Raw genomic sequence first — 23547 nt, forward strand, 5'->3', positions numbered from 1 at the left:
CCTAGTCAGCTGAATATGGCTGCCCCTGGGCAAACAAGTCCAAGCCTCTGGACACATCCTAGAGAAGGAAGAGCAGGTGCGGTGGGATCTCCTGGGCACTTTGTGTCATGGGAAACTGAAGGGACCTTTGTTTCTCACTCCACCTCTTCTGCTGCCAGGGACTTTTTTCTTTCATGTGGGTACTTGAGGCACTGGCTAGTGTACAGAGATGGAGTCCATGAGAAAACTTCTGCTCCTCTGTCCTGACCAGAAGGTCCTCCTGTGGACTCCTTTTGCACACATCGACCAACTCTTCCCTTGTCATAATAAACTGCCCATCTTCAGCTCAAAATAGCAAGAAAAAGGTGGTTTTGTTCAGAGGACATGTGGATTCCAAAAGGTGGACTTTATTACGGGGGAATCAAGTCCTGCTATGCAATTAATATAGATTAGTCTAGTACCCTGCCTCACATTACTGATGAGACACTCTCCAAAGCCTTGGCTGATATGGAGTTTCTTGGGAACCCCCTCTCCAACGTTGCTGGGATCTTTTTACCTGTACCGTATTAATCGAATTATCTTATTGTTCATAAAGTCCAGAGCATGTGGGTGAGAAGAATCGATGCAGAAGCCATCACTCAGAGCGATTTTCAGCACCTCCTCCACGAAGACCTGGAAGCTGTTGATCTGCTTGTTGGCAGGCACCACCCAGAGCCTCTTGAGGTTCTGTTTGGTGTACTCCTCCTCAGGCAGGCCTTCCACATTGGCCACCCAGTCCAGAGTCAGATGGTTGGGGTCCTGTAAATGGCTGGTGATGGAGGAGAGATTGCCATTGGAGCAGTAGAAGAGCTTGGAGCCGAGGAGTTTGAGGAAGAGGCAAGATGTGCTGAAGATGTTGGCATTGAAGACCTCCATGCTGGAGGACGAGAGGCTGTAGATCTGGGGCGCCTCGCGCACAGTGAAGTGGACGGTCTGCACGCGCTGCTTCAGTGTGATGTTGAGCATGGCATTCTTCTCTGCCTTGGACAGCTCCACCTCCTTCTCCTGCAGTGCCTCAATTAGGGGCTGTACCTGGTAGAAGTCAGCCTCTCTGCGGAGCAGGCCCATCTCCTGGAAGTCTTCGGGCAGGTCCAGGTGGGAAGTACGCAGGAAGTTGAGGATGTAGCGGAACACTTTGCCATCACGATCAATGAAGCAGTTGCCTTGGCTGTCCCTCTTGGTGGGCATCTTCCCACTGAACATGGCACCCAACATGGAGTCAGGGAAGCTGGTCAGGGTTGCCAGTGAGGTTGTGTAAAGCTTCCCCCCGACATTCAGTGTAATGGGGTCAGACATGGCAGGAGGCTGGGGTGCTAGGAAATAGTCCTAGAGAGAGAGAAAATGAGAAATGACTATTACCCAACCCGACCTGGGTAGACACAGTACTTAACTCCTTATTCTAAATTGAACTTATATGACTTGAGCTTGAATTAACGAATTAATACTCGATGAATAATGGCTGATAACTGTCAATTGTCACACTGTATAAAGCACATTAGATTCACTTGGGAATTAAGAAAAAAAATAAAAAATAAAAAGGAAAAAAAACAAGAAAACAAGAAGAAGAAACCCAAAGCTTTGTTCCCAATCCCTAGAGATTCTATGGAAACATGGCGCCAGCACTGGTATTTGCAAATGTTCAGTGAGAATAGAGAGCCTCTACTGGCCTAAAGGAAGAAAGGAAAGTGCCTGAACTGAAAGCTACACTACAGCTTTTGCATGTATTTGCTTACATGACAGTCATATCATCTCTTGACACAGACAATACCACAATCCATCCCTGTTGGGCAGATGAGGAAAACTGCCAAGATTCATTCCCACTCTTGGAGAAGGGCAGTACCTTGGTAGGATTCAAACCCAGGTTCCTTTTTATAAGAAAAATGTATAAATGCTTACAGCCAAAAGACTGCTATGTTCTAGTATTTAACAAATACTTTGAGACTTATGACTCTGGGCCTAGTATTCCTTTGCACCAATGCTGTCTCTGAATTTAATTATTTTTTCTCTAAGAATTTAAAATGAATGACTATGACTAGTGCCACTTCCCTCTATTTCTCTGACCCACAATGGGTCACTTAGCCCTCTGACTTCCAAAGGACTATCCTTTTTCCACTCTCCCTGCTCCTGTGATAACTTGCCTTGCCATGAAGATGCTCTTGGCTACTGGTGGCACGTCCTTTCCTGTCATGGATCTAGTTTCTCATACTTCTCTGAAACGGATTGCAGGATTAATACAAATGTAGGACTCTGTCCAGAACCCCCTTCCTGAATGTGTTGTACCTACTCTTTAACAGAACCCCCTCTGACCTCAAGAGCCTTGTGTCTAGGGCTGGTGAGTCTTCTTCAACCTCGTTAAGGATCTAGAAAGCATGAAATATACCCGCTCAGTTTCCAACTACTTTCCCCAGAGCCAACCTGTGGAATATATTCAGCAATCTGATACTGGGGTAGGGGAACCAAGAAGCATCAATCCCAGTGCTGCACTCCAAAGCAGCCCAGGCTGGTCGGGGAGATAAGAGACAGTGAAGGTACAGTGACAAAGCAGATGAGCCAGGAGCTGGGGGAGTAGTTAGGAAAGAACATTTTGCCTAATATACTATCCAGGGGTCCACGGTGGTGGTTGGGGCTTTCCCAGAGTTACCCAGCAGAGGTGGCACGTTCTTCTCACCGTGTGTCAGCCTTCTGAAGATGACTGCATTGAGACACCATTTCTCCAGAGAATGGGGGCTATGCTGGGTATGGGAGATGCTCAGATGCCTCACCTGAATGTGGGGGTAGGGAACCCCTTATGAGTCCTTCCCAGTCTAATGGGGTACTTTGATATAGCAGAATGGAATCAACCATCTGGAGTGTCTGAAGAGAAATAAGTCCATGACAAGTTACAAAATCGTAAGCAGAGGCCTGGAGCAGATGGGCTGCGAGGCAGTGGGGAGGTCCAATAGCGAGGGGTGGGCAAGGGTGAAGGGGGCAGCTGCTGGGGTGGAGGCTTGCTTTCAGATGCAGCAGCTGGGGAGGGTGTTGGGGCTCAGGCCTAGTTAGGCAGAATCTGGAATCTGATTCCAGAACCTTCTTTTTCCTCCATTTCCCTCTTTTCTGGGAATTTAGTCTCCTCTACCTCTTTTCCTGTTTAGATAATAATTTGCATATTCTAGTTTTTAGTCTCTCTCTCCTTGGGGTAAAAAAAAGCCAAATAAACTCTTCCCTCTCCAAAACAATGGATTTCAGGCCCAGGCTCTGAAGTAGCTCAGTTCCAAAGAAGAAGCAGGCTCCTGAATCAGAGGCTGGGCTGCCTTTCCTCACAGTTCTGTAGGCTGCAGACCCCACATCTCCAGGCCTGAGTGTTGAAGTGCTCAGAACATTGTGGGTGGGGGAGGGGGTCAACAGCCATAGGACATTCCTAGGATCCTTGTGTAGGTGCCCAACCTCCCATTTCTCTGCCTGCAAAAGCAGCGGAGCACCAGCTTTTCTGCCTCTACCATGACATGATTGCTCCAGTCATTTGTCTGGACAGGCCAGCAGAGAGTCATTGTCAGAAGGGGAAGAGATCGGCTAGAAGTCAGGTCTCCTCTTTCCAGTTTAGTGTGCTCTCTGTGCTCATCCCATACCTACTGAGTCACACAGTTCAGTCCCCAAGGCTCTGTGTTCTTGTCACAGAGCTATAGCATCCACCAGCACAAACCCATAGGCCCTGTTACAGAAGACATAATGACAGGGCATGAGGAGGCAGGAACTGGCACCTTGGGGGCGGTCTGAGGAGCTTCCTGAGAAGGCAGAGGTAGTAATGAGCCAACACTGCTGAGCTGCAGCCCTCATCAATGCCCGGCCATCTCCACCTGGGTATCCCATGGGTACCACAGCCTAATAAAATTTCTCTGCCCCCAGCCCTGTTGTGAGCTCTTCTCAGTCATGTAACTACATGAGCCCAAGAGCCAGGAGGCAGATTGGCCTCTGCAGCCCAAGATATGTTGACGCTGTCTTTATCCCTAGAGCTCCTGCTGTAGTAGGAGCCCCTCTACTAGGAGCTCAGGCCTCATTTCTGCTCCCTTTGCAGCCTACAATCTCAGTGGGCTCCCTACCTTCTGTCCACCCTCCATTCTGGTCTGCAGACTGACCATCATGAAACACCACTGCTCACCCAAGCCACCTTGCACTTCCACTCACTTCCAACCCTGCCCCTCCATACACTCCAGACTGCTCTGAAGACACCCCTGGGTCACCCTTACATTGTCACCTGTCCTGCTTTTGCTCTCCTTATATCACCCTTTCCTACCTTTTCCACCTCCTCTACTGTTAACTTTTAAGGCCTAACCTACGAGGCACAGTCTCTAGAAGGCTGTCCCCATATCTCCCCAAAGTTAAGGGTTCTCAGATTCCTGGGACCTTGTGCAAATCTTCCGGGCAGCACCCACCACTCTATCATTACTGATTTGCTTTGCATATGGTTTTCCTGCCTACTTTAGCAAAATGCAGGTCACTGGACATTCATATGGGGAGAAGAAAAAGAAGCTCGGTCCAACTCTGGCACCATATATAAAAAATTAGCTCAAAATGGATCATAGAGCTAAATGTAAACAGAACTATAAAAATAGAAAATCTTTGTGATTTTTGGGTTGGTTAGGCAAAGATTACTTGAATAGGACCCAAAAGGGATAAATGATTTAAAAAAAAAGCTAATAAACTAGATTCATCCAAAAGAAAAATTAATGCTCTTCAAAAGATACCACTGAGAAAATGAGGACTGGGGATGTAGCTCAGTTGGTAGAATGCTTGCCTCGCATGTACAAGGCCCTGGTTTCGATCCCCAGCACCACAAAAAAAAAAAAAAAAAGAAAAAAAAAGAAAAAAAAAAAAAGAAAGAAAAAAGAAAATGAATTGGGCCAGTGGTGCACACCTGTAATCCCAGGGGTTTGGGAGGCTGAGGCAAGAGGATTGAGAATTCAAAGCCAGCCTCAGCAAAAGCGAGGCCCTAAGCAACTCAGTGAGACCCTGTCTCTAAATAAAATACTAAAATACAAAATAGGGCTGGGGATGTGGCTTAGTGGTTGAGTGCCCCTGAGTTCAATCCCTGGTACCAAAAAAAAAAAAAAAAAAAAAAAAAAAGGGAAAACGAAAGAATAAGACATAAACTGGGAGAAAATATTTGCAAAATATCTATCTTATAAAGAATTAGTCAGATAAATATAAATGACAGTGTGAAAACAAACAACCAATTAAACAATGGGCAAGGGCTGGGGATATAAGTCAATGGCAGAGCAGCTGCATAAGCATACACAGGCCCTGGTTCAACTCCCAGCCCTGTAAGACAAAACAACAATTTAAAAATGTCTAAAAGATCTGAACAAATGCTTCATAAAAGTGTGTGTATATGACAAATTATGACATTGTAACAGTGACCGCTCCTTTGCAAATTGTCCTTGTAGAGTTACTTTCCCTACATTTGCTCAGCATTCTAAATTCTAAATAAAAGCTGCATTATCTAAATAATTAAGATGTTAACTGCTAAATAATCTTTCTTTAGCTTTATAGAACCCAGAACATCTGGTAACCTTCAGTTTTTATCAGAAAGTGCAAGACAATGCTTAACTTGCAGAAAAGTAATGTGTTTGTTTAAAGAATTACAGGAACTAGTCCCAGGAGGCCCAGGATGATTGCAATGTTCTAGCCAAAGAAAAAAAGGCCACACCCTGGATGTAAATGACCTGGTTCAGTGCCTAGCCTTCCTGCCCACTGTCCCTCTCTATAAAAGCCCTCAGATGTACCTGAGTTCCCCAAGACGGTCTCTTTTGGGGGACAATAACCTCCTCCATCTTCTCGGCGTGCTGGCCCTTGAATGTAAACCTGTTTTCCTTCCCACCAACACTTGTATCTGAGTATTAGCTTTTGAGTAGCAAGCAGACGGAATCTTGAAACAGTTACAATATGAAAAGATGTTCAACATGATTACTCATTAGGGACATGAAAATTAAAACCACGACTAGACACCAGGAGAGAGGAATTCAGGGATACAAAGACAGCAGAGTCTCCAAAGAAAAATGCCTATGAACTATTGGAATATAAAACAACTCCCAAGCAACCCAGCCTGCATCCTTCCCAGCAGCTGGCCGACTGGCTGATGAAAGCGACAAAAACCACAAGATAACCACAAGGCATCTGGAGGAACTAAGCAGCTGGATTAAATCATGGAAGGGCAAGCCCAAGAGAAACTGGTGCAAAATTATGTAACCCCACCCTGGCTCTCCCTCTAGTGCAGGCCCCTAGCCACTCTATTAATGTTAGAACCCAGACAAGGCAATGTGACTCACTCTGGCTCCTCCCCTGCACGCTCCTTCGCTAGTGTGTACTGTCCCTTTGTAAGAAGCCTCTTGCTTTGCTACTCATACCTGATGCATCCTTAAATCTTTTTCTACGACGTGTCAAGAGCATGGAAGTTCTGAGTACAGGTCTCCTCTGCCTCTGGAGAGATCTTGGACCCCCTTATAGTGACAACTATGTACCTATGATATGGTTTATCTAAAAAAATCTGACAATATCAAATGCTAATGAGTATAGAGCAAGGGAAACTCTGATATGCTGCTGAGAACGCAAATCGGTTCTACCACGTGGAAACAACTGCCATACAACTAAGTGATCTCACTCCTGGATATCTATCTATCCCAGAGATACGAAGATCTATGTCCATGCAGAAGCCTGTATGTAAGCTGTATGTGGGGACACACACCTTAATCCCTGCTATTCTGGAGGCCGAGGCAGGATGGTTGCAAGGTTGAAGCCAGTTCCAGGGCAATTTTGCAAGACCCTGGCTCAAAATAAAAAATAAAAAGAGCTGAGGATGCAGCTCATTGGTAAAGCACCTCTGAGTTCAATCCCCAGAACTAAAATAAAGTATGTGAATGCAGCTTTATTCATAATTGCTCAAATCAAAATGTAAATAGATAAACTGCGGTATATGCATTCAATGGAATATGACTCAGCAATGTATATTATCCACACACATACATCCCCTCTCATCCATGTGGATGAATTCCAAAAGTATTACCTTAAGTGAAAGAAGCCAGTCTCAGAAATTTACATGTTGCATGATTCTATCTATATAACCTTCTGGAAGCGGTGGCATACACCTGTAATCTCAGTGACTCAGGATGAGGCAGGAGGATTATAAATTCAAGTCTAGCCTTAGCAATTTAGTGAGGCCCTAAGTAACTTAGCAAGATCCTGTCTTTCTTAAATAAACAGGACTGCAGATACAGCTCAATGGTAAAGCACCCCTAGGTTCAATCCCCAGTACTCTCCCACCAAACAAAAATGAAACAACAGAACCTTCTGGAAAAAGCAGAAGTATAGAGACAGAACACAGCAAGAGGTTGGTTTGGGGAAAAGATATTGGTATCTTGATGTCATGGTGGTCAAATGACTGTATATTATCAAAATTCATATAAATATACAACTGAGAAGGAAAAATTTTACTGTATGTAAATTTTGTCTCCAAAAAAAAAAAAAAAAAAAAAAAAACTGGGGAAAAAGGAAGGTAGTGACCTATTAATGAATCATGAAATCAGTACAGTGAATGTATTGTTACCAGTCATATATATCACAAATACTGCTTGGAACTTTTGAGTGTGGGCATTTGTGAACTGGATCATGACATAAAAATATATTTATACATCATGGGTTGTGATTATAGGGGACAGAAAAAAAACACTCTCTGAAGGTGAGATTATTGACTCTATGAAATAAACCGATAGTCACAGATTAACCTGAGAAAAAAACATTTTAATTAAGTGTATATGTGTGGGAGACCAGAAGTTTGGATGACTGAGGTCTCTACAGTGCCCTGAGCAACAGGAAAGAAAAGCGGCTCGGGGCTTCTGGGAGGGTGGCCACGAGGGCTGTGGGAAAGAAGACAACGGCGCGGAACATACAGGTGGTACTGCTATGCAGACTGGGTCTCTCAGGTAATGGAAGTTGTCTAGGAACAGCCCTTGAAGAATGGATGACAGTCTGTGACAGTTTGGGTGTCCTTCAATTTCTTCTGTGATTCAATTAATCTTCCCTGGTTGATGAGATTCCTGGGAAAGGGACTTATGACAATTCCTTGTCTTTAGTCAGATAAGGGATCTTCAGAGAAAGCCCCTCCCTGCATCTGGGGAAGAGAGTGTTGAGAGAGAGGCGCAGGAGGTCAGAGAACTCCCTGATTCCAAGCAGTCAGCAGGCCGAAGTGCCATACTTTGTGGGTATTGTTTTCTGAACCCCAAAATGATAAGAGAAAAACACAAAAACAAAAATGGAAAACCAATGCTTAGTTTGTGATCTGAGAGTGGCGACATGTCTCATTGCTTAGCACACAGGAAGGCTGGTGGCACTGCAGGCAGGGGCTGTGTGAAACTGTGACACAAGAAGAAATGGAGAGCTGGTTTTAGTCTCCAGCTCTCAGTTAGGGTTCCTAAACTCTTGTAATGTCCTAAATAATAAAAGCTATTGGAGCTTCAATAACTATAATAACTATAATAACTGGTTTTATCCCCAGTTTCTGAAATAAAGGTAAAAGGAGAATTTTTAAATTCTTTCCCCCACTGCAGTACTAGGTAATGAACCCAGGGCGCTCTACCACTGAATTATAAACCCAGCCCTTTTAATTTTTGAGACAGGATCTCAATAAGTTGCTGAGGCTAGCCTCAAATTTACAATCCTCCTACCTCAGTCTCCCCAACTGCTGTGATTACAGGCCTGGGTCACTGTGACCAATGAAAGGAGCATATTTTGTTATTCATAACAAGTCCCTGCCAACCAATCAATCACACCAGTTTGTTAAAGGATTAGGGGCTGGTTGCCCAGGAACAACCAGCCATTATGGGGTTGGTATTTTCAGTCCCCATCTCCAGGGGAGAGTGACTGGAAAGTGACTTAATCACAAATGACCAAATGATTTGATCAACCATGTGTATCATGATGAAGCCTCCACAAACAGTTTCTTTTTTTTTTTGGTGTGTGTGGGGGCTACTGGGGATTGCCCTAGGAGCATTCTGAGTTACATCCCCAACCCTTTCTAAAATTTTGAGACAGTCTTGCTAAGGCTGATCTCAAACTTGGTGATCCTCCTGTCTCAGCCTTCTCTGGGATTACAGGCAGGTTCCACCATGCCCGGCTTACCTCCATAAAAACTGAAAACAGGGTTCTAAGCTGGTGAACACCTGGAGGTGCTGACAGGGCAGAGCACGGGGCATGGCAGCTGTGTGCCCTTTGCCCATACTATGCCCTTCCTGTGCAGTTCTTCCATCTGGCTGTTCCTGAGTTGTATCCTTCCATAGAAAACCAGGAGTCCAGTAAGCAAGCTGCTTTCCTGAGTGCTGTGAACTGTTCTTATAAACCATCAAATCTGAGAGGGGGTTGTAGGAACCTTGGATTATAGCCAGCTGGTGTGAATCAGAGGTGACAACCTAGATTTGGAATTGGCCTCTGAAGGGGGACTGTCCTGTTGGACTGAGCTCTTAACCTGTGGTGTCTATGCACAGGTGGACAGTGTCACAGAATTAGTAGGTGTGGGGAAAAGCCCTACACATTTGGTGTTGGTGTGAGAGTAAAGGAAGGAGTTTTGGGGAGTTGGGGTGTAGCTCAGTGGTGGACTGCTTACCTGGCATGCATGAGGCCCTGGTATCCATTCCCTGCACCATGAACCAGCCCTCCTTTTTTGTTTGTCTTAAGCTAAGAGGGAGAAATCGAATATCTATGGAAGCCTTTTACTATAATCCAAGGCCTTTGCACTCATCAACTCTTTAAACTTGAAATGTGGGTAGGTTTCAGTCTCCCTTGTGGGGCAGATGAGGAAATAGACTCAGAAAGACTGGTGACTGTAATGACTCAAAAAGTTCTGGACCTCTCAAAGCAGGCTTTTCACTACTCTGCAGCTTGCTTGGCAGGACAGTGGTTACCATCTGTTGAGTGCCACCTAACACTTGGTACCATTTACTTAAAAAATTTTTGGTGATGGGGATCCAACCTAGGACCTTTGTGCATGCGAGGCTTGTACTCCACCACTGAGCTATAGTCCCATACCTGCTTTTAATAAAAAATATAGAAACACACAGAGAATGATTCTTTTGTGCTAGATGCTTTCCATGCATTACCTTGATGTTTCATAGCCACACTTTGAGACGGGTACTGTCAGGGTCCAGGACAAATCACCCCCCAAAATGGCTGCAAGAGACTAAAATATGCCACCTCCTCTATGGCACATTGATTATTTCAAGCTGGTTATTTTGAGAAACTGCAGACACAGGAGTAGCTCTGACAAGCTTCCCTTTGTTAAGGAAATTCACATCTATACAAGAAACTTTCATTAGCAAACTGAAGTGTACCAAGAAGAGAACTCCTCTGAGACAACTTTTATCACCTGAGAGACTTCTCTGCATAACACCAGTGTTTATTGAGCACCCATTTCTTCTCCTCGCCTTCCCACAATTTTATCTCAACCACCCTCAGAAGTCCCAACACCAGTGTTTATTCAGCACCCATTTCTTCTCCTCACCATCCCATAATTTTACCTCAATCACTCTCAGAAGTCCCAAGTGATTCTTCCTTTCTGTTGCTCAGGATGCTGTATAAACATCAATGACCTGGTGCTTCTTTTAGTTATATCTGAGGTGTGTACACGATTAAAATGGGTGTTTGCCTGTTGATCCGTTTTACATCGGTTTAATTTATAGTTCAGCCAATAACCAAGTACAAGGAAGCCATCTGCCCTCCTATTATCATCTCCATCTTGTAGATGAGGAAACTGAGGCTCAGAAAAGAAAGGAGATTGCATACCTAGTTAGAGGTGGAGTTGTTATCTGAATCCAGGTCTGAGTTCAACTTCTTATTTCCCTTTCCTCCATAGGACCCCAGTGTGAAATGTGAGCAAGAGATTCACATATCCCCTTATCATCTAACTAGACTAGACTGGAGTCGTCCACTGCTGGTCTAGGACTCTGTCCACTTGCATTAGAGGACAGGGGGACAAGATTCCAGGATGGCCCAGAGCTCCTCCATAGCTGACATAGGACAGGTCTACCAAGTGGTCTAAAACATTTCTACTTCAACAGCAACCCATGACATCTAATGATAAAGCAGCAAAACACAAGAAGCCAGGTTTGTAAAAGTCAGATTTGAAAAGATGAATGAGAATGTAAACCAACCAAGAAGTAGAGGTTAAACCCCACCATTGTGTGTGAATGAGTAATTTTTCTTAAGTCGACATTCCAAGAGGTAACTCTAAAGTTCTGGTCTGCTTCTGGACTGGAAAATCAGCCCCATCTGCCTCCCTGAGAAAACCATCAGTGTCAAATCAGATTACTGTGCACCTGGCATGGAAGGGGGAGGCCAGGGTGCCTGGATCTAGGGTTGCAGCTGCGATGGGAAGGTGCCCAGCCTGGCACACTGGGCAGGGGCAATTACATCTAGGGCCTGAAAATTGCCATTTGAAACCTCTAATTGTGTCACAGAAAACAGAAATCTTTGAGAAGTGTTGTCCTATAGGGAAGGGTGTCCAAGATATTGTTCTAGAGATTACTACTATGTCCTGGCTCCCTCAGTCCCTGTGGGCCTCATGAGGGAAGTAGCTAATGCTGAGCGCCTACTGAGTAGCAAAGCTGGCATTGGGTGCCTTATCTGTTAGCTCCCAACAGCTCCGTAACACTACTTCAAGGAAAGTACTGCCTTCACTTTACAAAGGAGAAACTGAGGCTCAGAGAGGTTAGGTAACCTGCCCAAAGCAGCCACAGAGTCAGGATGTCAGCTTAAGGCTTGTGTGACTGCAAAGTCTTTGATCTGAACAATGCCACTCCTCTTTGCTCATTCATAGCACGAGACCCAGAAGGTCCATCACTTGTACCCCTCCTACCTCTTGCCAGGTGCTCTCATACCTGTCATCTCAAACACTTGATTCTGACCCAAACAATGGCCAGGGGCAAAAAACCAACATTTCCTGAGTACTTCGGACATGGCCTGAGCCAGGTGAGGCATTTTCCTGTAGATTATTTCATTAAAAAGTCACACTGATGCTGTGAAGTAGGTATGATTATCATCTCAGTGTTTTAGGATTATAAAACTGAAGCCCAGAATAATGAAGGCAGCTACTTAAGATCACAAAACTAGAGGTGACAGATTTAGAATCCAGAGTGAGACCCAGGCATGGTGGTGTATGCCTGTAATCTCAGCAATTTGGTAGAATGAAGCAGGAGGATTGCAACAAGTTTAAAGCCAGCCTGGGGCAACTTAGTAAGACTCGGTTTCAAAAAAAAAAAAAAAAGAAATTATAAAATGAGGTCTGTCTAAAGTCTGTATCCTGACCAGTAACACACTATATTTTTCAGAAGCATAAACAACTTGAATAGAGACCTATGATGTTTCTGAGAGGAACACAAAAAATATTAAAGTTATACTTCTAAAATTAATTATAGAGACTGGGGATGTAGCTTAGTGGTAGTGTTTGCCTCTCTTTTATAAAATCCTGGGTTTAATCTCAAGTATTACACAAACACACTATATATACATATATATGTGGTTGTTATGCTGTTCTAACCCAAATCCCAAGAGTATTTTTTTATCAAAGACTTAAAATATTAAAACACGAATCTGGAAGAATGAGTGATAATCCCAAGAATAGCTAAAAAAGAGGCAATATCTTAGTGTAATACATTAGATTATAAAACAATGACATTCAAACTGTGGTATTAAGACAATGAAAACAAGAAGGAATTTTATAATAAATATGAAGAGACTGGTGACAATTCTTAAAAATAAAAAAATTATATTTTGATCATCAATAACTCTGGGAGCCAGGCAGGACGGGCCACATTATCTTTATTTCATGGACAACCTGAATCAGACTCAGAGGGTGAATGAATCACTTGCCCAGGGCTTCGTGTGCATTCTTCTTGGTTTTTGAGGTGCTGGGGATCAAATCTGGGGCCTTGCACATGCTAGGTCCTGGGTGCTCTACCACCAAGGCTGCATTCCCAGTCCCTTCATGCGCATTCTTGACCTCAGAGTCACAACTGTGGAAGGTTCCAGGTTTGGAGATCCTTCAGAGAACAAGTCCTCTGGAGGCAACCTGGCGTCTTCACCAACCTCGGTCTTCGGCAGGCAGCTAAACTCAGTCACAGAGGGCCTCGCTGAACACTCACGGGCTCCTTTGGTGCAACTTCCTCTTTCCCTCCACTACTGCCCACTTCCATAATGAACTACACTACTTCCAGAATGAAGCTACTTTGAATACAGTCTACCCCTTTCACACTATCAGTGTCGATCAGCTGTTGTAAATGACAAAACTACTAAGTAATGACAATTTTCTCTCCCATTTCCTGGCTCTTCTCACTTAAAGAGCCTATAAATGATACTCAGGAGTCATAAGCACACCAGGCCCTGAATTTTCCTTTCTAGATATCATCTCCTACCAACAAACAAATAAACAAACAAACAAAAATTAGAGCTTCCTGGAGAAACTGATGATTTCGAGAAAATTTCAAAACTTTGATAGAAAAAAGTTCCATGTCAGTTTGGAACACCTCCTGCCAGATAGAAAAGAAGTAATCAAGACTAATGAAGTGGGGTAAAAAAATACATATATAGTTGTCAGGTGCAGTGGTGCACACTTGTAACCCCAGCTATACAGGAGCTGAGGCAAGTTCAAGGTCAGTCTGGGCAACTTAGTGAGACCCTGTCTCACAATAAAAAATAAAAAGGGTTGGTATGTAGGTTCAGTGGTACAGCACCTCTGGTTCAATCCTTAGTACCAAAACCAAACCAAAACAAAAAGCCCCAAGACAGGAAAATACATGCATACACAAAAACAAAACAAAACAAAACGACAATTAAAAAACCAGAGGGCTGGGGAGATAGCTCAGTCGGTAGAGTGCTTGCCTTGCAAGCACAGGCCCTGGGTTCATAGAGCGCTTGACTAGCGCGCATGAGGCACTGGGTTCGATCCTCAGCACCACATAAAAATAAATAAATAAAATAAAGGTGTTCACCTACAACTAAAAAAAACTGAAAAAAAAAAAAAAAAAAAAAAAAAAGAGCAGGCCTGAAGGTCAAATTAAGGATAAGCTGAGTATCAGAAAGAATGACAATGGATTATATAGCACATTAAATTTTTAAAAATCATGGGTCCAGAGGGCTGGGGAGATAGCTCAGCTGGTAAAGTGCTTGCCTCGCAAGTGCAAGGCCCTGAGTTCGATCCCCAGTACCGCAAAAAAAAAAAAAAAAAAAAAAAAAAAAAAATCATGGATCCATCTTACTACAAAAAGAAGATAGGGGAGAAAGGAAAAAGTCATTCTACAAAAAAGAATACCAAGTAATAAATATAAAAAGTAAATATAAAAGGAATGGTAGAATTAGAAAATTACTGGTTTGCAACCCTCAATGCTGCAATTTAGGCAAAAATCATCAGTGGATGTGGTGTGGAAGGTTATCAGGAACACCAAATTTTACAGTCTCTAAGAACCACCACACAGATTTACTTATTAATTACAAGAGAGTAAAATTTGGATACTGCAGCGATGAACACCTATAATCCCAGATACTGGGGAGGCTAAGGTAGGAGGATTCCAAGTGAGGCCAGTCTGGGCAACTTAGACTCCAAAAACAAACAAACAAACAAACAAACCAAACAAGGGCTGGGGATGCAGCTCAGTGGTAGAGTACTTGCCACCCTGGGTTCAATCCCCAGTACCACGCATAGTAAAAAAAAAGAAAAAAAAGAAAAGAAAAGGAAAAAGAAAAATTTTACCCTTGCAATGGAGATATCAGGAGGTTGTCATGACCTTAATCAATAGAACAGCAAAATAATCTGAATCTAATCATCAAAGAACTAATCAAACATACTTAAAGATCTATAATCAGATGCAATATGTGAATCTTGACTGGATCTCATTTTAAAAACCAAAGACTTACAAAAGATATTTTTGACAATTGGAAACATTTTAGTATTAACTGCTTATTAGTAATACTGACTTGCTCTTTTCTCAAGTAGGATACCAGTATTGTGGCTATACTGGAGAATGTCATAAGGAGATGGATGTCTGCTGAAGAATTTAGGGGCCAGGTGTCAGAATGTCCATAACTTGTTTTTGTGATGGGTTCTCACTGTGTTGCCAAACTGGTCTCCAAATCCCGGCTTCAAGTGATTTTCCCACTTTAGCCTCCCAAGGACCTAGGACAACAGGGACATTCACCACGCCTGGCTTGTAACTTACTTTTGAATAGTTGAGGGGAAAAAAAGTGTGTATGTAGTAAAAGAAGTGGTCAGGTGTGAATTGGTGCACTTAGGTGAAGGGCTAGAATCTTTTCTGTAGGCTTGGAAATTTAAGAAAATATTTATATTTTGAGGACAGAGGAAGAAAGAAATATCTCCCTCATAAAACCATAGACATGAAGTTCCAGCCAGAGTGTCAGACCCCAATGCATAGCCAGAATCAATAAACTACAGATTTGTTATTGCTACAAAAAAGCATTAGAAGTTCATAATTTTCGTCCCTAAATGTTGATGCATTTTGGAGGGTGAAGAATTCGACCAGGGATAAGCTAAAATGGTCCAGAACTGGAAGAGTTTTAGAATTTAAAGTTGAGTGATCTCTCTAGATGAACCCACCATCACAGAGATCATGCTACCTGACTGCCTGTCTTCCATACCAGACTCAGGTTGGGGAAAGAGGGCTGCATAGGCCTTGTTCTTGCCTCCTCCTGAATCCAGAGTCTGCTACTGCAGACGCAGAAAACTCCCGCCATGGTTCACACAGGATGTTCACAAAGAGGGTCATTTTGGGGCCTCAGAAATGTTGAGGATCGGCAGAAAGGACCAGAGGGGCTTTGCAGGATAGAGGACAGTACAAGCTCTTTGGCCTGAGCCTTTATGTGTATCAGGCTCTGCTGCTTGGCTTACTAGCTGTGTGGCCCCAGGCCACTTCCTGGGCAGATAATGATCATAATCACTACATAATAGTAATAATGAGGGCTAACGTTAACTGAGCAGTAACTGCGTGCTATGTAGTTTAGTCATGTTGTCTTATAGGTGAAGTAGACACGATTATATCCCTGCTCCATAGATCGACAATGCCAGGCCCTGTCTTGCCTCTGCAATTTGGCATCTACCATCCCCTCTGCAGGGACTGGGGAGAATCTGCATTTGCCAAACTGGAACTCTTCCTCCTCTTTATCTTCAGAGCATTTTATTCTCACTCCTTACCACAGTCAATTTAAGTAGATGGTTGCCTGGCAGCCTTATTGAGGTTAAGAATGTTACCTCTATCCCCAAAAACAGGTTAGGAGAGAGGGAAAATTTCTCCCTCTGTTTAGTTAGATCCATTTTCACCCACCTCAGACTGTCACCTTCCAATAGGAAGATCTATTCTCTCTTGGGTTCTTAAAACTTATTTTGGCTAGGTGTGGTGACACACACGTGTAATCCCAGCTGTTCAGGAGGCTAAGGCAGGAGGTTCACAAGTTTGAGGCTGGCCTGGGCAACTCAGTGAGATCCTGCCTCAAAATGAAAAAGGGGATAGGGATGCAACTCAGTGGTAAAGAACTTGCCTAGCATGCATGAGGACCTGAGTTCAACCCATAGTCTCTCTCACACACACACACTTTTTAAAAATACACTCTTGAATTTTCAATTTGGAATCTAGGGTATGGGGCAAGGACCAGTTGACCATCTGGAAGTAAATGCAAGGACAGTTTCCACTGTGTAGGAGAATGGATAGAACATGGTCAAGTAAATTTCAAGGATGTCACTGCTTAGAATGAGTAATGTGTCTTCCAATAAACCAGAGATTTCTCCACCTTATTTAGTTAGCCCTAGGATAAACTCTGGCTTACAGCCCTTGGGCCTATGTAGAGACACTGCCCTTTCCTGCCAGCCACTTTTTTATTTGGGGTGGGGGTACTGGTTATTGATGTCAGAAGCATTCGACCACTGAGCCACATCTGCAACCCTATTTTGCATCTTATTTTGAGACAGGGTCTGAGTTGCCTGGTGCCTCACTTTTGCTGACTTTAAACTTGCAATCCTTCTGCCTCAGCCTCCCAAGCTGCTGGGATTACAGGTGAGCACCACTGCGTCTGGCCCCACATTTTTTTTTCTAAGACAGGGTTTCACTAGGTTGCCTATGTTGCTCAGGCTGGCCTCAAAACTGGAGAAACTCCTGCCTCAGCTTGGATTACAGGTATGTGTCACCATGCTCAACTCCAGGCTGTATCTTTAAGCCCACAGGCTGCTGCACAAAGCAGAAAAGGTGCTTCCTATACTCAGCTGACACAGGCACCTTGGAGTGAGCAGCCCATTAGGGCAGGAGAAGGGGAAGCTGGGGTAGAGGTAGGAAGACACCTGCCCTGGCAAGACTGCTGTACTTGCACAGCAAAGCATTCTTTCACCTGGTGCACGGTCCCAACAACCACCATCCCCCATCCTCTTCTAGAATTTTCCTTTGCATTCTTAGCTCATTCTCGGCTTCATCTCGTGATTTTCTTCTGGCATAAGCACCCCATAGGAACCATTCTTTCCCTGTGGCTTTCCTGCTTCTCCTAACAAAGATAATTTTATAAAGAGCTTTCAAATCAGTCTCCTCATTCTATCCTCACAATGCCATGACCTGGCATTCTGAAGAGTTGAGAGAACTGGTACTGCTGAAGAACCTGTGAAAGGCAGGGCATCAGAACTTTACCACCCACCCCAGGCTAAACCTCTGCCTCTCTGGAGCACAGGAAAAAAGCAGAGTCTCTGAAGCAAGGATTCCTGAGTGTGGGGCAAGTCGCTTCCCCTCTGGTCTGTGTTCCTCGCTTGTAAACAGATATGATGACGTCTTGTCTTTACAGGGTGTGAGAGCTTAATGAGATCATGTGTGTGACGCACTGAGCTTAAGGGATGGGCTCTTTATTTCTAGTCACAAGGAAAGGAAGGTGCTGTGCAGCCTCAGGCCCTCGCTCACATCAACAGCGCTGCGCACCCTGGGCTCTCCAGAGCTGGGAGGGGTCCCTTTTATCTTCGTGTCTCTGCGCGTTTCGCCATGCCCCTCCACCCAGTCCGAACACCAGGATTGCCTCGATGGCTTTCTCAACTCACACTCCTCAACCTGTGACTCCCTCCGCTCTGACCTGAGACCCCCTCTCACCTAGAGACTTCGCCTCTCCTTGCCCAAAGACTCCTCCCACAGTCCCGACCCTCAAGATCCGGGGTTTTCCCACCATCACCTTCCACCTAGCTCCTCCCACCAGCCACGCCCCTCTTCATAGTTCGACATCCCCGCCCCCCCGCTCCCCTCAACCCGAGACGCGCCCCTCCCCCGCAGCCACAGGCGTAGCCATCCCATTTCACAGATGCGAACGGCGAGGCTGGAGTAGGTGACCTTCCATGGTAAGACGGTGCCCCAAGGGACCCGCGTCCCTCACTGTGGGTCTCGAGCCCCCCGCCCTGGCCCGCACCGCACCCACCTCCTGCCCTCGCTCTGCAACCTCCCCTCCGCGGGCGGCCAGCGCAGCTTTGCGAGGGGGCGGAGGGCCGGGGCCCAGCCCAGGGGCGTGGCGTCCCCGGGTCTGCGCGCCGCGCTCGGGACTTGTAGTTCTCTCTGCGCTTCCCAGGGCCCAGCCTGCTGGCCGCGGACTCCATCTCCCAGGAGGCCCTGCGGAGGTCCGCCCAGCTTCCCGCCCCGCCCCTGCCGGCGCACAGGCCAGCTGGTCTTAAAGGGGACGCGGTCCGAGTGGCGGCTCGCGGAGTGGCCCCCGCTCGGCTCCGCCCTGTTTCCCGCACCTCGCCCCTCCCCCCGCTTCGTCCCGCAGCCCCGGGGCCGCGCCGCAGAGTCGGGCTGCCGGGGTCCATACAGGGTTGTGCAAAGCTGGGTGGGAAGATTGGACTTTGCAGTGGCAGCAGCATCCTTGCAGTCTGGGACCTGGCGGAGGGCGACCCCACCCTGGGGGGAGTAGAGGACCCGCCCTGACCTAGCTTGGCCCAGCCTAGTCCTGCCCGGCCTGAGCACCCCGCCCAGGAGCCGGTTCTGAGGTAGGGCCCGCTGAGGTCCGGGAGGTAAGGGGGCTGAATGTGTGTGGGGAGGATGGGAGGGCGCCTGTACCCTGACGTTTCAAAAGCCCCGGACTTGCCTGTAGGGCTCTGCGAGCCTGGGGTTGGGAGGCGGGAGGTCTGAGTGCATCCTGGGCCTCGCTGTGTGACCTTGGGCCAGTAGCTACCCCTCTCTGGGCCTCAGCCTCCTCTTCCATCAGTTGTATATCGAGGTGGTCTAGCTCTTCGGGGCTGAGAGTAGCCTCGCACAGTACCATAAGCTCTCCAGCCTTTCATGGGGTCCCCAGCCTGGACTAGACAGGGGTGCATTGATATAATCGGAGAGAGTGGGCTGAGCTGGGGCACAAACTGGCTGGGGGTGGGCAGAGGCCACCACTACTTGGCATAGACTTCTGCTATTCTCAACATCCTGGACCTGGAGTACTTCATCTATAAAGGCCCTTGCGTATTGGAGACCTGATGTGACAGCTTGGTGTCCTCCCTTCCAGAAAGCCTGAATTGGGGGTGGGGGTGCGGCAGCCAGAGGTTTGCGAGGGGTGGCCTCCACAGGAATGGGTGAGTGGTGTGTTCCTGAGCAGGGAACAGCTGCTCCAGCCCCCTTCTCTCTCATTCCCCTTCAATAAAAGAGCACTTGCTTTTTACCAGTAAATCCCTTTTTCCCCCCTTTCTTTCCAGGAGGCAGTTTGTTGGGCCAGACAAGGGCTCCCAGAGTAGGGTGAAGGGCTCCTTCCCAGGGCTGCCTTGACTAGGAGTTCAGTTATAAAATACCTAGAGAGACGCTGCTGCCCTGATGCCTGGAGGGACAGAGAGGGAGGGCACTTCCCGGTGGGAGGGAAGTGGTGTCCCTCCCCCTCCAGACCTGACACCCAGGAGCGACCAAAGAGGGAGGAGGCTGGTTGTGAGGGTCTAGAGGAGAGGAAATGAGGTCTTCCACTGTAGGTGCTGAGCAGGGGCGGCTCGGGAGGCGTGAGCAAGATCTCTCACCCTCTCCCCCTGCCGAGGAGGTTCTGTGAGCGTTTGACCTGAGGGCTAACCAGGAATAGGTTTTTTGTTTTGTTTTCTTTTTCCTTGTCTTCCGACTTGGTTGGAGTATTTCTAGAATGGCTAAAGCCTCTCTCAGCCCGCTCCAGTGACCTCCATAGGGGCTTTCTTGGCTGATATTTAAGATTCTCAGGGTTAAGGACATGCAAGTCCAAGCCTGGTCAGAGGAGGGGGCAGCGAAGGGACCCAGGGTTAGGCCCGACTCTGGAAGGTACTTTTCTGGTTGTGTTCTTGGATTTACCTCATCTCATTGTCACATATCTCTCATCAGCCACTTGGGACACCTTCACAGACACCTCTAAGCTTGGTCCTATCCTGGGCACTGCATAGAAAGGGGGATTAGACATACTTCCTACCAATGGAAGCACAGACATGGAATCCAGTTGTACTGCAGAAGGATAAAAGAAGCTCAGGGGCCTTGGAGGTCTGAGCTCAGAGCCTCGAATCATGGAGGGATAAGCAAAGGCCTCCGAGAGGAGGGGCGTGTGAGCTGGGCATTGCAGGATGAGCCACAATTTGCCAGGAGAGAAGAGGGAGAAGCCCTTTTCCAGCAGAGAGGACATCAAGAAAAGCCCACTACCCGTTTCCTGAGTGGCTTCTGAACAGGGTGGAGTTCGTCCCATCCCTGTCCCATGGTGTCTCAGATGGGGCTGAATGTCAGGCTCAGGAGTTTGGACCGTGTCTTGAAGGGGATGGCAGGATGGAGCTCCTGGTATAATGAGGTTAGTCTGTGGGTTGGGGAAACCGTGGAGAGTGGTGAAGGCTACCTTGGGTCCAGGGTGTGGAGTTGTAGAGGTGCGTTCCCGCACGCGCGCGCACATACACACACACACACACACACACACACACACTAACTGGGTATTTTGTGGGTGATGGAGATGGCACATAGTAGAAACACCAAGGGTCATCCAAGAAAGACTGATAAAGGGATTTGGGCCTTAGGAAGGGACTGTGGGTTTCCTGTGTGCCAACAGTGAGCCCTGGGGAGTTCTGGGTGTTTCTGGGACTCCCAGGCTGTCGTGCCAGCAGGGTGAGGGTATAAGTTAAGGGCATGGGTGGGAGTGGAACAGGCATGCTCACTGGGAAAGGCTAAGGGGTGGCCAAGTAGTCATATCTATTTTGGAGTCTGGAGGCTCAGAAAGATGAGAAAGCACTTACCTCCATGGCTGTGGCCACCAAAGGGGTAGTGTCTGAACTAGAGTCAAAGCCTGTGCTCTGTTCTCTTCCAGACACAAGCCTCCATTGGAGGGCGGATTGAGGGAGGGAATGAGATAATGGGTTAGGAGACTACTGCACTAGTCCAGGCAAGGAGGAAAGAGGAGCTGACCTTGGGTGGGGCTGGAGCTCAGGGGAGAGACGGTGGAAACACTAAGTTGACAGGGAGGGCTAATGCAGGAAATTCCTTGTAGAATCAGCTAGATCAGCAATGTGTGTCTCCTCTACACCATGTCTGTTTCTCCCCTCACTGCCAGATGGTCCAATAATAGACTCACCACTGGTCTGGCCCTCATCTTTTATAGACCTTGTCCCAGCCCAGTGGCAGCCCCAGAACAGCCCCCATTTTCCAAGTGAGAAAGCTGAGGAGCCAGGCAGGAACTCACCCAAGGTTACCTGGTGATTCCAAATGAGAGAACCTGGTCTCATGCTTTCAGCGTAGGCTCTTCCGAGGGAGGAGGGCTGCTGCTTGCTGCTGCATTTGGCGTGGGGCAGCTCTCTCTGGGGCCTGAGCCAGTGTGGACAGGCCATCCCTTCCTCCAGGGCCTAGCGGGGTAATCCAGCCCCGTGAGGAATGCTGGTGGCCTGCTCCTTCCTCCCTGAGGGAGAGAGTACAGGGCCTCATGCTGCCCTGGCAAGGTCACATGCCTCTCCTCTGAGCCTCCGCTTCCCTTTCCTGCTGGGGTAGCAGACTTGATTCTGCTTCCCTGCCCTGGCCTTTGGTGGGGTCAGGTGAGGTCAAAGCCTTTAAAACCCTTTCGTGTGAATGCATCTGAGATGTTATTGAGTGGGTTTGTTGGTGACTATGGTGACCGCTGATCTGACTGCTGGCGTAGGAGTGGGGGCAGGTAAACAGGGCTTGCGTGGTGTGGCCAGGCCACAGACTGAGCTGGGCTGCGAGGCTGGCCCTGAGATCGGAGTCCTCATGGAACAGCACCACTGCCTGGGCTCCCAGCAGCCAGGTACAACCCACCGTCTGTGGTAGGTATTAGGATGATATGCAATCGCTGGTGTTGGTCACTCAGCTTCATGCAGTTTAACCGAATAAATAGCACATCACCATTTTACAAAAGAGAAAAGAAGCCCACAGCTATACCTTACTCATGGTGACAACAACAAGTTTGGCCTAGAATGCAGGACTCCATTTCTACTCAGATACTCTGTTCTTCCAGAGATTTCCCTGGTCCTAGAACTCCATTTCTGCCTGCTCCCATGCCCTCATCCTCCACATGTGTGCCAGCATCTCGCTGATGAGGGCGTCACCTTAGCTGCCTGAGAGTCAGCACCCGGGGTGGCACCCTGGGTTGAAAACTTGTTAAGTCCACTAGCCTACAGGGCAAGCAGAGGCCATCGCAGGGGTCTGGGAGTATGGACTGTTGTGTGAGGTGGGCCACAGCAACTGCCTTGTCACAGGCGCTGCCTAAGAAAGTGGGCTGAAGGGAAATCTTTTTTTTTTTGGCAGTCCTGAGGATTGAACCCAGGGCCTCACACGTGCTGGGCTGAACCCCCAGGCCAGGAAAGCACTTTTAAAAGATGCTTTAAAGTCCTTTTGAGACCATGGCTTGCACTGGCTCTCTTTACAAATGTGTCTGTCCACCACCAGACTGGAAGCTCCTTGAGGACTGGGACTTTGCTTCCTAAGGCAATACGAAGTGACATTTTCTGAGAACTTCCTTATGCCCAGCACCATGCTAAGGACTTTGTCCTCGCAGCCCTGCAAGGTAGAAATAAGTTGGAGGAGCATAAGTAACCTTCATGGTAGCCAGAATGCATCCCAGATGAGCCTCACTGGAAGAGGGGAAAGGCTGAGTCTAACTTGCCATTTGCCCTGCTCCTACTAGTTCAGGAGACCTGGGGTGGACCCTGGACATCTGAATTTTTTTCCCCCATAAGATGAAGTTTTTGTTTTTTTAAAAAATGAAAACAAGCTATAAAAAGATGCATTTTGTATGCTAACAAAATGTAAAAATAGAATCCAAATGACATTGGAAAGGATAGGTAAGCAATAGATTTAAAAAATAGAGGGGCTGTGTAGCTCAGTGGTCAAGCACTTGCCTAGCATACACAAAGCCCTGAGTTGGAACCCCAGCACTGTCAAGCATATAAAAGCCTACAGTGAGATGCTAAGGGCCTCTGAATCTTTAACACGTGTCCAGGCAATGCTGAAGCAGTCAGATCAGCATTTGGGAATCACTGAGCTGTGCCACAGCTACACCCTCTAACCACAGGAA

The 23547-nt window shown here is 46.8% G+C and overlaps 2 protein-coding genes across 5 annotated transcripts in view; one reads left to right on the forward strand and one right to left on the reverse strand.

The window, feature by feature from the left end:
• Kctd21 (potassium channel tetramerization domain containing 21) lies at positions 1 to 18525 on the reverse strand. Its single transcript, XM_047518844.1, has 2 exons — positions 18478 to 18525; positions 1 to 1344 (listed from the first exon to the last, which is right to left on the reverse strand). Exon 2 carries the CDS (start codon positions 1312 to 1314, stop codon positions 532 to 534), a length of 783 nt encoding a protein of 260 aa, XP_047374800.1. The 5' UTR covers positions 1315 to 1344; positions 18478 to 18525; the 3' UTR covers positions 1 to 531.
• Positions 18318 to 23547, forward strand: part of Usp35 (ubiquitin specific peptidase 35) — a 23747-nt gene continuing 18517 nt past the window's right edge. For 2 of the 4 annotated variants that reach the window (XM_047518840.1, XM_047518843.1), the window contains exon 1: positions 18759 to 19042. The gene's annotated coding sequence lies outside the window, so the exon portion shown is untranslated. Of the gene's footprint in view, positions 18401 to 18758; positions 19067 to 23547 lie in introns of those variants that run through there. The other 2 variants (XM_047518842.1, XM_047518841.1) reach the window with 2 other exon arrangements.

Source organism: Sciurus carolinensis, chromosome 11 (assembly GCF_902686445.1).
Source record: "Sciurus carolinensis chromosome 11, mSciCar1.2, whole genome shotgun sequence".
NCBI lineage: Eukaryota > Metazoa > Chordata > Mammalia > Rodentia > Sciuridae > Sciurus > Sciurus carolinensis.